This window comes from Pelophylax lessonae, assembly GCF_965119305.1.
Source record: "Pelophylax lessonae genome assembly, chromosome: 6".
Lineage (NCBI taxonomy): Eukaryota > Metazoa > Chordata > Amphibia > Anura > Ranidae > Pelophylax > Pelophylax lessonae.
Genome location: NC_138773.1, coordinates 224,167,994 through 224,185,598, shown reverse-complemented (window position 1 = coordinate 224,185,598; position 17,605 = coordinate 224,167,994). Strand labels below are relative to the sequence as shown.

General features: G+C 50.8%; 1 protein-coding gene across 1 annotated transcript in view; it reads right to left on the bottom strand.

The window, feature by feature from the left end:
• RBM44 (RNA binding motif protein 44) overlaps positions 1-17,605 on the bottom strand; it is a gene marked incomplete at its 5' end in the record, with an annotated part of 455,780 nt that overhangs the window by 319,801 nt on the left and 118,374 nt on the right. Inside the window, 3 exons of the mRNA XM_082260160.1 lie at positions 8,386-8,443; positions 8,528-8,630; positions 8,729-8,754. Coding sequence (XP_082116286.1) covers positions 8,386-8,443; positions 8,528-8,630; positions 8,729-8,754 — 187 coding nt within the window. The remainder of the gene's footprint in view (positions 1-8,385; positions 8,444-8,527; positions 8,631-8,728; positions 8,755-17,605) is intronic.

Below are 17,605 nucleotides of genomic sequence, written 5' to 3'. Positions count from 1 at the left end.
CTGCGACCAGGGGAGTCAGCCCGAGACGCAGCCCGCATTATCCTCTTCATCCGAAGATCTAACTATTGCTGGTAAAAATAACAGCTAAATAAAGAAAGAGAGAAAAAACTCAAATAAAATCAAAAAAGAGAGATGGCTGAGACAAAATGCCCCAGCATAGAGACATCCAGCTATTCCTGACAAGCTAGACATTGAAACTGAAGCAGGAAACAGGAAGCAGGAGGGTATAGACTGAGGGGACCACCCCCTGGGGTGGGGATATGTTAAAAGCTTTAATATTGACATATTCTGTTGCCTAGCTACTCCTACGGAGCAAAGTCTAATACCCCATTGTGACGAATATGAAGATGGCGGCGACTGTCGGAGGACGTAAGAGAAAATCTGTTTTCTCTTACGTCCTCCGACAGTCGCCGCCCCTCATATATTCTTCACCAATGGGATGTCCCAAAGCAGTGTAGACATGAGGGGTGGGAGACGCAACCGTAGAAAAGGCAACGCAGTACCCACATCAGAGAAAGGAACCTTACACGCACAGTAAGAGAACCGTCTGGGCAATAGAAAAGGCTCAACAGGAGCAACAACCCAGGAAAGCAAATAACCCAGGGGAAAAACAACCCCAACAGCCAGGGACCCACAAAAAAACATGGGTCCCCTATGGCACTGCCGCACAGAGAACTTTGCGACCAAAGGAGGCATAAGCTGATGCCAGAACATCAATCTTATAGAATTTGGACAAGGTATGCACCGACAACCAAGTCGCAGCCTTGCACACCTGGGCCACCCAAGCCTGATGTCGATGAGGATGTACTCATAGATCTGGTAGAGTGCGCCTTAACAGGGAAGGGTGGAACCCGTTCCTTTAAAGCATAGGCCTGTACAATCGTCTGTCTGATTTTTCGAGGTCCCTCAGGAAGGACAAAGAGGGAATTCGATTTCCGAAAGGATTCAGTGGACGACAGGTAAACTTTGATCGCCCAGACAACATCCAAGGAATGCAAGGCAACCTCCTTAGGATGCTTAGGCTTCGCACAGAGCGAAGGCAAAACAAGGTCCTCATTAAGGTGAAAGTCAGACACCACCTTAGGTAGAAATGATGAGTTAGGTCGCAACACCACCTTATCTTTATGAACCACCATGTAAGGAGAGCGGCAAGCCAACGCCGCCAACTTAGACACCCTGCGAGCCGAAGTGATCGCCACTAAAAAGGCAACCTTCTTAGACAGCAGAGGCAACGATATCTCGCGGATGTTTTCAAAGGGAGAACGCTGTAACACGGACAGAACCAAGTTCCAAGTCCCATGGAGGTAAAGGCTCCCTCCGGGGAGTGGCCAAATGTCGCACACCTTGAATGAAGGTGCGAATTAAGGAATTAGACGCCACAGGGTGCTGAAAAAAGAACAGCCAGTGCAGATAACTGGCCCTTAATCGTGGCCAGCGCCAGGCGCTGGTCCACACCAGACTGGAGGAAAGCCAACACTCTCTTCACCGAGTATGAGCGAGGAGAAAACCCCCTTGACTCACACCAGGCAAAATAAGCTTTCCAGGTACGGTAATAAATTTTACTAGACGAGGCTTTTCTAGCCTTGATTAAGGTCGGAATGACCTCCGGGGAGAGACCCCTGACTCTCAGGACCTGACTTTCAACAGCCAGGCCGTTAAAGCCAGTGACTGTAAAGCAGGATGGAAGATCGGTCCCTGAGACAGCAGATCTTCTCGCAATGGCAGCCACCAAGGAGGCGCGACTGCTAGGTGAACGATGTCCGCGTAACCAGGACCGGCGTGGCCAGTCCGGTGCCACCAGAATCACCATGTTTGGTTCCAAGGCCAACCTGCGAAGGAACCTGGATAACAACTGAATCGGAGGAAAGGCATACAGACGATACTGATGCCAAGGGGCCACCAACGCATCCGAGGCGTCCGCCAGAGGATCGTGCATTCTTGCCACGAACCTTTCCACCTTGTGGTTTAGCCGAGACGCGAACAGATCCACGTCCGGGGATCCCCACTTTGCACACAGCATTTGAAAGACCTCCAGGTGTAGGGACCATTCCCCCCGATCCAGGGTCTGGCGGCTCAGATAATCTGCCTGCCAATTCTCCACACCCGGAATGTGAACTGCCGAAATCGCCGGGACATGAGCCTCGGCCCAAGACAGAATGTCGGTCACCTCCCGGGCCGCCCGGGCATTCCTGGTGCCCCCTTGGTGGTTTATGTAAGCCACCGCGGTAGCATTGTCCGTCTGTACCCGTACAGGACAGCCCCGAAGTCGATCCGACCACTGGAAGAGACACAGTTTGATCGCTCTCAATTCCAAGATGTTGATTGGAAGGGAGGATTCCTCCTCCGACCAAGTGCCCTGGGCAGACAAGTTGCCCAGGACGCCACCCCAGCCCGGCAGGCTGGCATCCGTGGTAATCACCGTCCACAGTAACGGACGGAAGGATTTTCCTTCCGACACAGCCGGGGACTGAAGCCACCACAGAAGATCCATTCTGGTCCCACGACTCAACGAGACACTCAGATCCAAGGACTGAGGTAGTCTGTCCCACCTGGCCAGGATCTCCGCCTGGAGAGACCGTGTGTGAAACTGAGCAAACGGTATCGCCTTAAAGGCTGACACCATCAACCCCAGGCACCGCATGCAGGTCCTGAGCGACTAAGATTCTTTGTCCCTGAGGGACCTGATCTCGTTCTGAAGAGTCCGGAGCTTGTCCTCCGGCAGAAATACCTTTGCTTGAGCAGAATCCAGAACCATCCCCAAATAGGGAAGACGAACCGAAGGAGACAAAGTCGACTTCTGAACGTTGATGGTCCAACCGAACTCCTGGAGCGTCTGTACCGTAGTCGACAGATCGCGCAACAGCCTCTGACTGACACTCGATCTTAACAGGAGATCGTCCAGATATCCCAAGACCGCGATGCCCTGTGCCCTCAACAGGCCCAGAACAGGCGCCAGCACTTTGGTAAAGACCCTTGAAGCCGAAGCGAGACAGAAAGGTAACACTACGAACTGATAGTGGTCCTCTGCTATGGCAAACCGGAGGTACCTCTGATGACCCTCGAAAATGGGGATGTGCAGGTATGCATCCTTTAGGTCGATAGAGGCCAGGAATTCCCCTGGACTCAGGTAGGCCACCACCGAGCGGAGGGATTCCATACGGAACTTTCAAATGCGCATGAAGCGGTTCAGAGCTTTTAAGTCCTGGATCGGACGCACCTTGCCCTCCTTTCTGGGCACAGTGAACAGATTTGAGTAAAAACCCCGAAACCTGTCCCGATGAGGCACCGGGACGATCACCCCCTGGGCAAGGAAGTCCTGCACCGCTTGATGCAGGTTCTGTAGGCGCCCTGGGGTCAAATGAAGATTTGAGGGAAAGAATCTGTCCGCGATAGGAATTCGATCTTGTATCCTGATCGAATGATTTCCTGAACCCACCTGTCCGGAATTCGGAGCAGCCAAGGTTGGAGGAAACCTCGCAAACATCCCCCCACCCCTGAAACGGGTGAGGGCGTCCCTTCAGGCAGAAGTGGATTGAGCCGCCGCACCGGCATGGCCGGACTTTGGCTTGCCCGCCCAGGGTTTTTTTCTGGCCACCTTGGCCCTTGAAGGGTTTGCCCTTGTTTTGTGTCTTGAAGTCACAAAAGGACCCCTGATTGGGTCTAAAGGCGGGACCCCGCTTACCGCAAAAATACTTGTTCTTCGGATTCTGGGGCAGCAGTGTGCTTTTGCCCCCAGTGACTCCTTTCACCAAAGTCTCTAAAGCCTTGCTAAAAAGGCGAGACCCTGCATAGGGAAAATCAGCCACCGTTTTCCGTGACGTCTGGTCAGCCGACCAGCTCTTCAGCCAGATCAGTCGATGGTTAAGCACCGCGACACTAGACAGGCGTGCAGCCAAAGGAGCCTCATTCAAGGCCGCATCGCACAAATACATGACCCCTTGATGAATTTGGTCCACCATATCCAGCGTAGCAGGTGGGGCAGAATCAGACGTGAGAGTGCGTCTAAGCACCTTAGTCCAATCTGCCACCGCCTGAGCCACCATAACAGAAGCGAAAATAGGTTTGAGCATGGAACCCGCCACCATATAGGCATGGCGGGCAAGAGACTCAAACCTCCTGTCCGTAGGATCCCGGAAAACCGAGGTATCCTCAGTGGGAAACAAAGTAGCCCTGTTCAACACAGCCACAGTGTGATCCACCTGGGGGGCCATGCACCAGCGCGAATCCGTAGAAGGCGCAAAGGGGTAGAGCAGTTGAAATCGTTTAGGCACCGTGAAAGTGAGTTTCAAACTGCGCCATAGTTCATTCACTGTGTGATGAAACTCAGCGGGGCAGGGAAAAACCTGCGCCGACTTGCGGGTCCTATGTGTACCAAAGAAGGACACAATGCCCGAAGGATTGGGCTCATCCTCCAAATATAGTATTTCTTTAACCGAAGTAATCAACACATCCATAGCTGCGCGTTCTTCAGGCGACCCCGGGGGAGAATCATCTACCCCCTCCACCTCCGCCTCCCCCTCAGACCCCAGCGGGTTCAGGGATGAGCGAGACCCTGAAAAGGTCACAGCAGCCACATCACCATCTGAATCAGAGGAGAAAGATAATCTAGGCCTTTTTTCTAGCAGCTCGTTCAGCCATCAGCACCTCCATTATGGAAACGAAAGTCGCCGACACAGCGGCCAAATTAGGTATAACGGGGGGGTTCAGCAGAACTAGGGTCCCCCTCCAAGGCTGGGGGGATTTGCTGTCCTGAGAATCCATTGCTGAAAACACCATGAAAAAAAGTACTGGCCCTTTAAGAGCGCTGCGGACTGCGCAGCCCACCGATAGATACACTGTGTACACAGACCCCCCAAAAGGGACAAAACTGAGCCAGAAGGGATACAAGAGAGACACATGGAAGAGACAGTCTGCAGAGCCCCACAGAGTGTTACCACACCGATCGCTGCGGAAAAGGAAGTGAGGTCACCAGAGGCTGAACTATATGCTGCAAGGCTAAGGGAAAATGGCTGCCCATAGGAAACAATGGGAGGCTTCGGCAAGATGGCCGCCGACATGTGCTCGGAACCATTGTTCTGCCACACACAAGATGGGGGTCGGATGGCGCCAAAACCAGCACATAGCAAGCTGCTAACAAGCCCATAGTGAAGCCAGACATGCTTGCCCACACCTAAAATGGCGGACCGTGCGGTTTTTACCCGCTGCGGCCACCACACACATGGTCTGCACCTCCAAAAACACCGAAGTGACACAGGAGAGGGGCCCCCATACCCACACAGCGCCAGCAGTGTAATAAAAGAGACCCCCGCAGGGATCGCATCAGGGAGCCCCACAAACGCACAGACATGGGGGAACACACAGCAACACAGGACTGCCACCCCAGACAGAGGCCCCACACAGAAAGTACTCACCTGTACCGGATGGCGTGGGGTGCCTCTATGAAACGGCAAGCCGCTGTCCTCAGATGACAGGGAATGCCGTCAGCCAAACGCAGGACACTGCAGCACTGAACCGCAGATGTGTCCAGTGAGGTAGCCACCTCACAGGCTGCTTCCCTGCTGCAAACAGGGATTGGTTGTTCTTAGTGCCAGGGCGAACACATAGCTGAACGCTCGATGGCGGGCTGGGGATCCATCTGACTCTTTGCCCTGGAGAGCCAGGGCGGCCAGTCTGATTCCCAGCTCCGCAAAATCAGTCTTCATCCGAAGATCCGACTAAACTAAAGCTGACAAAATAAACAGCTAGTAAAGCAAGGAAAAACTGACATTCTTACAAATGAAAATCATAAGAAAAAGATTAGAAGGCTGAGACTGTAGCCCCAGCACAGGGAAGCCTATCTACTCCTAACGCTAGGCAGAAGACAAAACTGAGTTGGGATGGCTTACTGCAGGGGGGTATTGACCAGTGGGACAGCCCCCATGGGTGTGTCTACGTTAAATGCTTTTGTTTTTAAAAAAGTCTTATGCCTAGCTACTCCTGCGGAGAGGAAGTCAATACCCCATTGGTGAAGACTATATGAGGGGCGGCGACTGTCGGAGGACGTAAGAGAAATATAATTTCCATATGCCCTCTTGGTATATGATGGACCATGGAGGTTGTGCATATTCGATCATATTTCCACACATTTTAAAATAATGTCTGAGTAGTGTCAATTTGTAACAAGAAAAGTGAAAAAATAAAAATAGTTCTTTCTACTGAGGGCTCTTTTTCTCTGTGTTTAACTTTCCCAGAGTGGAGAAAATGGTCTGGTAATTGGATAACCAATATAGCTGCCTTTTCCTAATTCGTTAGGGGATGCCCTTGTAGGTAAACCTTCCCCCAAGGTTGTCTCACCTGGGATAAGCAATTGAGTGTGCGGTGTTTCCAAAGTATTATATTCAAGGCTCTTCAAAAACAATCTCTTTTGGTGACCATAGAATATAGCCGTCTTTGGCTTTTTATCTAAAGTTTCAGCAAACAACCAGCTTATAACCCCTCAATATGGTGATAAAAACACAGGATGTTTCTGTCTGGATCTCTGTGAATGTCCTGAGTCTAAACCTGTTTTGGGGCTTATTTAGTCTTAAATCTCCATATGCAATTCATGAAAATAGGTATATTTCTTCATAATGGTTCTGACAGTACAATGTCAGGATGAAGGATCCAAGCTGAGCCAATCTCTGCACACACATAACAAAAACTCGGTCTCAACCGACCAGGAACTTTCAGGTAAAATATTTGATTCACAGTTTGACCAGCAGGTACAATTTCCTTTTGACAAAGAAAAAAACAAAAAAAAAAACAAACAAGGACCATTGATTTGACTTTTGATTTGCTCATTCAAGCTTTCTTGGGGCATGGTGACTTGGGTGTGTGCCAATCTGAACTTTATTTCATCTCGGGATCATATGTAAACACCCAGGATTCATCTCCTTTGATCACTCAACTCAAAAAATCAAGCTCTTTTGAAAAGGGCCAACAGGTCTTGGCAAACGAGTCGACTGTGTGCCTTCTGATCAGGTGACAAGTTCTTTGAAACAAGGTTCGCACACACTTTTCTCATGTTCATATTCTGAGTCAGGATTTCGTCCCCGCTCACATCCGGGAGATTTGACAGGTCATATCGCATGTCAAATCACAGCCTCTGCCAGTAATCAGAGTGTCCCAATCAGTGCAACGCTGACTTTGCAGCACCACACCGATTTCCAAAAGTAGTTCCTGCACTCCTTTTGGCGACTTCGGAAACAATTTCAATAGACATCTGTGCATGAACCCAGACAGATATCTTTCAAGTCACCTCCGAAGTTGGACTGAAATGCAGCTTTAAAATCATGCAAGATCATTTCAAAGCAATGTTCAGTGTGAACAAGGGCTTCATGAACAATAGATTTGGTAATTGTTGTTTCCTCTGCAATCATTCTGAAAGTGAGCGGTCAGTCACTGTTGAGAACAGACTTCGCGGCATCCATATTCTGTTCAGTTTTAGACGAAGAAGAGCGTCCTGATCGTTGTTCATCTTCAACATCTTCGCCTCATGCCATCGGTACACTTGTGCAGATGATGGCGCAGCGTCTCCATAAGCTTTCCTCACATTTTCCAAAGTTTCTAATGTACTTTTACCAAATTTCACACTAGATTATATCCCATACAGCTGTTCAAACTCTCTTGCATTTTTCTTAATACGAGGCTTTTGAACAGTGTGTCACAAAAAAGAATGTCTCGACTTTCGGAGGGCTGGTATGCAACTTATCAGTGTTCTAACATATACCTGGCACCCAACCCCAAGTGACCTGGGCCAGCTTCTCCCTTCACATAGCCCTCAAGCATAGGAACTTAATTCTCATTATATTCTGGACACATCTTGTGTATCTGTAAGTGTTTACTTGTCTCTTTCTAAGGCCCAGAGTGTTTCTCAATTTTTAGAGATAAAATGGTGACAGGGAGGAAGCATAGCACACTGCTTGTCTGTTTACAACACAGGTCTGCAACGTTCCTTCATTCCAGTGCTGTGTGTTAAGGGGGTGTGTATTCCTTTGCTCCAATACGCTCGCACATACCGTATTAAAAGCTCTAACTGCAGCTCCCTGTCACCTCCTCTGTGCTCCTGACAGATTAAAAATTTATAAGGGATGTAAAAAAGGGAAGATTGCAGATAAATAAGTAAAACTTATGTAGGAGGATTTGGTTTATCTCGGTGTATTATCTAAGGCTATTCACTTGACTAGGTATATGTAAGGGTTTACAACCAATTTAGGACAGCACTGAGCAAATAGGGGTAGATATCTGTATATAAATATATGAATAAATGTCCATTTGAAATATATCTAACATATATTGTTATATAGCAACATGGAAGCCGCTGTTAAAAAGGCTAGGTGCAAAGCAAGAAGATACAAATCCACCAACCTTTGATTTCTTTCTGCAGGTCCTTAGTTGTACTAGGAAGACAACTGCATGCACGATTCTAACAAAAAAATAAAATATGCAAATTAGCAAAAATAAAGCATTCATGAAACGACAGCGTACAGATGACAGACTACTACTTTACATTTCCTACTGGTTTGTTTTTCTGTAAATCCTCAGAATGACCAGCAGATCCCTTTTGTATTCCGAGCTTGCAAGTTTCCATAAAGCACTGATTCAGAAGGTTACTGTAAAACAGGGATATCAATTATTACCGCGAAACACTTTTTAAAACCATCCAATCTAAAAAACTGACGTTTGTCAGTATTAAAAGTGGATTACTTACTAAGGCGGTGTTTTCACTTTAGTGAGCTATGAATAAACAAATAATAATTGCAATTAAAAAAAATGCATAAATGCATAAATACACGTTACAGTAAACTTTAACTAATTGTTCTCTTTCTTAACCACTTCTGGACTGGAAGGATTTGCCCCCTAATGACCAAACCATTTTTTGCGATTCGGCAATGTGTTACTTTAACCACTTGCCGCCCGCCCGCCGTCAATTGACGGCGGGACGGTGCGGCCATTGTTCTGGGAAGACGCCATATGACATGATCCCATTCAGCAGGGCAGGCGCGCGATCGTGTGCACGCCGCCCTGCACTGCCGGCGTGTCCCCGGGACAACCCCCGTCACCGGCAGGGGGGGAACAGCCAATGGGCATGGCTGTTTCCCACGTGATCGGCTGTGTTCCAATGACACAGCCGATCACAATAGCAAAGCCCGGAAGATGACCGCGCATGCGCGATCGGGAGCGCGCAGCGCGGTCGTGTCGGTGACTCTGTGTTCCCTAGGAACACAGCTGTCATCGGCAGTAGTAAACGGTCACTGACAGTGACTGTTTACTAAGTGATCGGCTGTGAATCCATTCACAGCCGATCACAAAATGTAAACACAGAGCAGTAACTCACTGTTACTAGCTCTTCTCCCTTCACACAGTTTCCAGTGTGAGGAGAACAGAGCCAGAAACAGTGAGTTACTGCTCTGTACACCTGTCAAAGTAAAATCACACAAATAAAAGGTCCCCAGACAGTCCTCAGCCCCCCCCCCCCCAATTGCACCTGTCACCCAACAGTCACCTCATCAGTGCCCAGAAATTGACACCCATAAGGCTACGTTCACATGTAAGCGTAGCGATCGCGGGCAGAATCACAGCGATTCTGCCCATGATCCGGAAATCATTGCAAATTGCGGGACGCCTGTGCGTTGCCCGTGATTTGCAATAGCACCCCAAACGCTGTGCGATGTTGCCGCGATTTCCACCTGCCGAATCGCAGTAACATCGCGCAAACAACGCATGACGCCCAAAAAAAGGTGCAAGAGCTTCTTTGGGGCATCATGCATTGTTTGTGCAATGTTACCGCGATTCGGCAGGCAGAAATCGCAGCAACATCGCACAGCATTGTGAACATATCCTAAAGTTCACCGGTCACCAGAGACTGCCATCAGTACCGCCGTGCACCATCGACCGTCACCTGTCACCCATCAGTGACCATCGCCCGTCACCCCATCAATCACCGTCACCTGTCACCCCATCAGTCATCTTCATCTGTCACCCTATCAATCATCGTCACTTGTCACCCCATCAATCATCGTCACCTTTCACCCCGTCAGTGATTGTCATGTCACCTCATCAATCATCGTCATTGGTCACCCCATCAGTCATCATCACCTGTCACCCCAGTCATCGTCACCTGTCACCCCATCAGTCATTGTCACCTGTCACCCCCATCAGTCATCATGACCTGTCACCCCAGTCATCGTCACCTGTCACCCCATCAGTCATCGTCACCTGTCACCCCATCAGTCATCGTCACCTGTCACCCCATCAGTCATCGTCACCTGTCACCCCATCAGTCATCGGCACTTGTCACCCCATCAATCATCGTCACCTTTCACCCCGTCAGTGATTGTCATGTCACCCCATCAATCGTCATCTGTCACCTCATCAATCATCGTCACCTGTCACCCCATCAGTCATCGTCACCTGTCACCCCAGTCATCGTCACCTGTCACCCCGTCATTGTCACCTGTCACCCCCATCAGTCATCATCACCTGTCACCCCATCAGTCGTCACCTGTCACCCCATCAGTCGTCACCTGTCACCCCATCAGTCATCGTCACCTGTCACCCCATCAGTCATCGTCACCTGTCACCCTATCAGTCATCGTCACCTGTCACCCCATCAGTCATCGTCACCTGTCACCCCATCAGTCATCGTCACCCCATCAGTCATTGTCACCTGTCACCCCCATCAGTCATCATCACCTGTCACCCCAGTCATCGTCACCTGTCACCCCATCAGTCATCGTCACCTGTCACCCCATCAGTCATCGTCACCTGTCACCCCATCAGTCATCGTCACCTGTCACCCCATCAGTCATCGTCACCTGTCACCCCATCAGTCATCGTCACCTGTCACCCCATCAGTCATCGTCACCTGTTTGCCATATACATGCAACCACTTACCGACCGCCTAACGACTATATGCGTCGGCCATTAAAAGCTAAATACTGGGGTTATGGCAGCAGATAGCTGCCATAACCCCGGTATTTTTTTAAATGGCGGGAGGTCGGCTTTAAGATAAGTGTGGTCCCAGTGGCGGATTCGCCGCGGAATTACCCTTACGGTGCAGGGGAAGAGGTGCCCCCCCTCCCGCCGCGTCCCAGACGTTTTCCCAGCTTACCGGACCCGCCGGCAGCGGGGAAAACTAACCGGTCCCGGATCCTCAGAGACAGGAAGTCGAGTGAGGGCAAGATGGCCCTCACGCGACTCTATGGTCTTGGAGGACCGGAGCTACGTCAAAAGTCATTGCCTTGCAACCGGTTTAAAGGGCCGCTTTTTTTTTTTTTTCCTTTTTCAACAATTTTTTTTTTTTTTTAGTGTAGTTGTGAGATGTGAGGTCTTTTTGACCCCCAGATCTCACAATAAAGAGGACCTGTCATGCCCATTTCTATTACAAGCGATGTTTACATTCCTTGTAATAGGAATAAAAATGATCAAAACATATTTTTTTTAAACTGTGTAAAAATAAAAAAATAATAAATAAAATAAATAGGAAAAAAAAATTAAAGCGCCCTGTCCCCGTTAGCTCGCGCGCAGAAGCAAACACATACGCAAGTCCCGCCCACATATGTAAACGGTGTTCAAACCATACATGTGAGGTATCTCCGTGATCGTTAGAGCAAGAGCAATAATTTGAGCCCTAGACCTCCTCTGTAACTCTAAGCTGGTAACCTGCAGAAATTTTTAAAATGTTGTCTATGGGGATTTTTAAGTACCAATGTTTGGCGCCATTCTGTGAGCATGCGCAATTTTGAAGCATGACATGTTGGGTATCTAATTACTCGGCGTAACATTATCTTTCACATTATGGAAAAATATTGGGCTAGATTTACTGTTTTCTTATTTTTTTAGTTGAAAAAAGTGAATTTTTTTCAAAAAAACAGAATTTTTGTAAAATCTTACCTGTAAAATTCCTTTCTCTGAGTCCTCCGACAGTCGCCGCCTCTTCATATTCGTCACATATGGGGTATTAGACTTTGCTCCGAAGGAGTAGCTAGACAACAGAATATGTTAACATTAAAGCTTTTAACATATCCCACCCTCAAGGGGTGGTCCCCTCAGTCAATACCCTCCTACTTCCTGCAACCATATCTCAGTTTCAGTGGAATAGCAGTAGAGTATACAACCAAACCCCAAAAGAGGGGCGGGGGCGGCGACTGTCGGAGGACTCAGAGAAAGGAATTTTACAGGTAAGATTTTACAAAAATTCAGTTTTCTCTTACGTCCTCCGACAGTTGCCGCCTCTTCATATTCGTCACATATGGGGACGTCCCAAAGCAGTGCAAACATGAGGGGTGGGAAACGCATCCGCGCCGAAAGGCAACGCAGTCTCCGCATCAAAGAAAGGAACCTTACCAAAGGAAGGAAACCAGCTGGGCTACAGGAAAAAATAATTGCTCAACAGGAGCAACAACCCAGGAAAAGACAAAGAACCAGGGGATAAAAAACTTATCCCAACAGCCAGAGGTCCCCAACAAGGGACCCTAGGGAATCGCCGCACTAAGAACCTTGCGGCCAAAGGAAGCATCCGCCGATGCCTGAACATCTACTTTGTAGAATTTTGTGAAAGTGTGCACGGTCGACCAGGTCGCCGCCTTACACACCTGGGCTACAGAAGCCCCATGACGACAGGCCCAAGACGTACTCAGAGATCTAGTAGAGTGCGCCTTCACAGGCACAGGGGGAACCTTCCCCTGCAAGGCATAGGCCTGTTCAACGGTCTGCCTGATCCATTTGGCGATGGTAGAGGCCGACGCCGCCATGCCCTTCCGAGGACCCTCTGGAAGAACAAACAAGGAGTCCGTCTTTCGAAAAGACTCAGTCGATTTAAGGTAAACCCTTATCGCCCGAAAAACATCCAAAGAATGTAGCCTCACCTCCTGTGGATGTTTAGGCTTCGCGCACAGCGAAGGCAAAACAATATCCTCATTAAGATGGAATTCCGAAACTCGCTTCGGAAGAAAAGAAGGATTAGGTCGCAAGACCACCTTATCCAAATGAACAACCAGATACGGAGACTTGCAGGACAAAGCCGCCAGCTCCGACACTCTGCGAGCCGAAGTGATCGCAACCAAAAAGGCGACCTTTTTGGACAACATAGACAACGAGATCTCCCTGATCTGTTCAAAAGGAGCACGTTGTAACACAGATAAAACGAGATTCAAGTCCCAAGGGGGCAGAGGATCCCTCCTAGGAGGAACCAGATGCCGCACTCCCTGAACAAAAATGCCAACCAAGGAGTTGGAAGCCACGGGACGTTGAAACAGAACGGCCAGCGCAGACACCTGACCCTTTATCGTAGCCAGCGCCAAACGCTGATCGACACCTGTTTGAAGGAAGGACAGCACTCGGGAAACCGAGTACGTGCGGGGTGAAAACCCCCTGGACTCACACCAGGCAAAATAGGCCTTCCAAGTACGGTAGTAAACCTTCCCCGAGGAAGACTTCCTCGCGTTGATCAAGGTATGAACGACCTCCGGGGAGAGACCCTTCTCCTTCAGGACCTCGGTCTCAACAGCCAGGCCGTCAAAGCCAGCGACTGTAAAGCAGGATGGTATATCGGCCCTTGAGACAGGAGATCGTCTCGAAGAGGTAGACGCCACGGGGCGTCGACCGCCAGATTCACGAGGTCTGCGTACCAGGACCGGCGAGGCCAGTCCGGCGCCACAAGAATCACCGTGCTGCGTTCCGATTGTAACCTGCGAAGGAACCTGGACAGCAACTGAATCGGTGGAAACGCGTACATCAGCTTGTACTGATGCCACGGGGCCACTAACGCGTCCGACGCGTCTGCCCGAGGGTCGCGCGTCCTTGCCACGAACCTCCTCACCTTGTCGTTGAGACGAGACGCGAACAGGTCCACATCTGGAAGACCCCACTTCGCGCACAACATCTGGAAGACAGCCGGGTGGAGAGACCATTCCCCCTGATCCAGGGTCTGGCGACTCAGATAGTCCGCCTGCCAGTTCTCCACCCCCGGAATGTGCACCGCCGTTATCGCCGGGACATGAGTCTCGGCCCAAGTCAGAATGTCGGCCACTTCTCGAGCCGCTCGGGCACTCCTGGTGCCCCCTTGGTGATTGATGTAGGCCACCGCCGTGGCATTGTCCGTCTGCACCCGAACCGGGCAGCCCTGCAGCCGGTCCGTCCAGCGATGAAGACAGAGATTTATCGCACGCAATTCCAGAATGTTGATCGGAAGGGAGGACTCCCCCTCCGACCAAGTTCCCTGGGCGGACAGAACGCCCAGAACACCACCCCAGCCCGACAGGCTGGCATCCGTGGTGATCACCGTCCACGAGATAGGACGAAACGACTTGCCCCCGGACACCATCGGGGACTGGAGCCACCACAGGTCTCTTCTGGTGCGATGACTCAACGATATTTGAAGATCCAGAGATTGAGGTCGCCCGTCCCACATGGACAGGATCTCCGCTTGGAGACCCCGCGTGTGAAACTGGGCGAAGGGAATCGCCTCGAAGGCCGAGACCATCAATCCCAGACATCTCATGCACGTCTGCAGAGACGAGAGCGGAACGTCCCGGAGGGACCTGACTTCCTCCTGAAGAGTTCTGAGTTTGTCTTCCGGCAGGAAGACCTTCGCCTGCACCGAGTCCAGGATCATTCCCAGGTAGGGAAGACGAACCGACGGACTCAGTGTCGACTTTGGAAAATTTATCGTCCAACCAAACTCCTGCAGAGTTTGCATCGTGACAGACAGGTCCTCCTACAGACCCTGGCTGGTCGCAGACCGAACCAGAATATAATCCAGATACCCCAGGACAGAAATGCCCTGGGCTCTCAATAATGCCAGAACCGGTGCAAGCACCTTGGTGAAAACCCGCGGAGCCGAGGCAAGACCAAAAGGCAACGCCACGAACTGGTAGTGATCCTCCGCAATGGCGAATCGAAGGTACCGCTGGTGACCCTCGAAAATGGGGATGTGAAGATACGCATCCTTCAAAATCGATGGAGGCCATGAATTCCCCCGGAACCAGGGCAGCCACCACCGACCGCAGGGATTCCATGCGGAACTTGCGAACCCGCACAGAGCGGTTCAGAGCCTTCAAGTCCAGAATTGGACGAACCTTGCCCTCCTTCCTGGGCACGGTGAACAGATTGGAATAAAACCCCCAAAATCTGTCCCGATGAGGCACCGGAACCACCACTCCCTGAGCCCTCAGGTCCCGCACCGCTAGGTGCAGGTCCCGTAAACGCTCCGGAGACAGCTGAAGATTTGAGGGAAAAAATCTGCTCTCCGGCCGAGAGAGAAACTCGATCTTGTAACCAGATCGAACGATCTCCTGAACCCATCTGTCCCGCACGCGGGCCAACCAGGGTTGAAGAAAACCGAGCAAGCGTCCCCCCACCCCAAAACTGGGTGAGGGCGCCCCTTCAGGCCGAACTGTTATGGGCCGCGGATCCGGACTGCCCGGACTTCTGTTTCCCAGACCAGGGCTTCTTTTGAGAGCCTTGACCTTTGAACGGTTTGCCCTTGTAGTGCGACCGAAAGGCAAGAAAGGACCCCTGAGGGGGCCGAAAATTAGCATGCTTCTTCCCAGAAGCCCCTTTAGCCTTGGGGAAATGGGGCAAGAGAGTGCTCTTACCTCCGGTGATCCCCTTAATCAACACATCCAAGGACTCCCCAAAAAGGCGAGACCCATCAAAAGGCAGATTGGCTAAGGTCTTACGTGAAGATTGGTCCACCGACCAACATTTCAACCAAACCAGGCGGCGAGACAACACCGCCACACTGTGCACACGTGCAGCCAACGGGACTAAGTCCAAGTCCGCATCACACAGATACATGACACCCTGGTGGATTTGATCCACCATATCCAGGGTCGCCGGCGAGGCCGAATCGGCCACTAGGACGCGCCTAAGCATCTGCGTCCAACTTGCGACAGCCTGGGCCGCCATGAGAGAGGCAAACAGAGCCTTGAGCATAGAACCCGTAATAGAGTAAGTATGACGGGCAAGAGACTCCAATCTCCTATCCGTGGCATCACGGAACACCGGGGAATCCTCTGCAGGAATCGCAGAAGATTTGTTTAAAACCGCAATTGCGTGATCCACCGGGGGTGGCACACACCACCGTTCATCAGTGGAAGGCGAGAAAGGATAACGCAGCTTGAACCTACTTGGCACAGCAAAAGGTTTGCGTAGATTGCGCCAGTGTTCCTTAACAGCGCGCTGAAAATCATCATTGCAGGGAAAAACCTGCGGCGTCCTGCGTTTTCTCTGCGTCCCATAAGCCGCCAAGGCAGCGGGGGGACACACTTCATCCTGCAAACGCAGCGTTTGTTTTATGGAAGCAATCAATTCATCCATGATTGCAAGCTCTTCAGGCGAGCCAGGGGGAGAATTATCAACCCCTTCAACTTCAGCCTCTACCTCGGACCCCACTAGATCCAGGCAGGAGCGGGACCCCGATAGGGAGACCCCCCGCCATAACAGCCCCATCACCTTCACCCTCAGACTCAGAGGAAAGAGAAATTCTGGGTCTCTTGGTAGATTGAGCAGCCACCAGCATCTGCACCTGAGCAGCAAGGCCAGCCACAATAGTGGCTAAATCCCCCCCTGGGGGGGAAACAGCGGTCCCCTGGCTATCCACCAAGGCGGTAGGAAATTTGCCCTCCTGAGAATCCATTGCCCCAATATCAGAATGCCGGATAATAAAGGGTTAACTGCCCATTTAACAAGCGCGGCGAGCGCAGCCCACCGCACCACACACAAGCACAATGAGACCCCCACAGGGACAATCAAACTGACACAGGCAATGGATAAGAAGGATATAACCTGAGGAGACCCTCGCCGCTGCTGCTGCCTCGATCGGTGTACCCAGGAGAAGAGGAAGTGATGTGACCAGGGCACTCTATTGAAGCCTATGGGAGGCTACAAGAAAATGGCCGCCATGCATGTAGAACATGCAGCGAGTGTAGGCAAAATGGCGCCGTTTGGCGCCGAAACCGCCGCTCCACAGTACAGTAATGCACACATTTAGCCATATATAAAACATGGTAGATCACCGCAGCGATCGCTGTATAGTGCCCAAACATGCCACAAAACATGCCCCACAGCACACAGCTTCTCACACTGACAAAGCTGACACACATAGTGTCACACAGCTCCCCCCCCCCCTTGCAGCCCACAGCATGCAGCCGAGTGATAGGGAGACAAACAGTGAGAACAGAGGCAGGTTACACAGTCTCAGACTGACACCCCCCCAGACAGACAGGTCCCCACATAGATACACTTACCTCACAATGGCGTGGGGGACCCGCACAGGCGAACAAGCCGCTGCACATGAGGCAGGGAGAGTCGCATACAAGACGCACAAAATGGGGGTTAAGAAACCGCACAGCGTCCAGTGAGGTAGCCACCTCACCAATCATCCCTGCACCGAACAGGGATGGGTCGTTCACTGTGCCAGGAGCGTTACCTGGCTGCATGATCCTCTTCATCAGAAGGACTAACTAATGCTGACAAAAAGAACAGCTAAGTAAAGGTAGAGAGAAAACTCAAACAAAAAATCAAAAAAGAAGAAAGTCTGGGGCACAAAGCCCCAGCACAGAGAGAGCCAGCCACTCCTGAC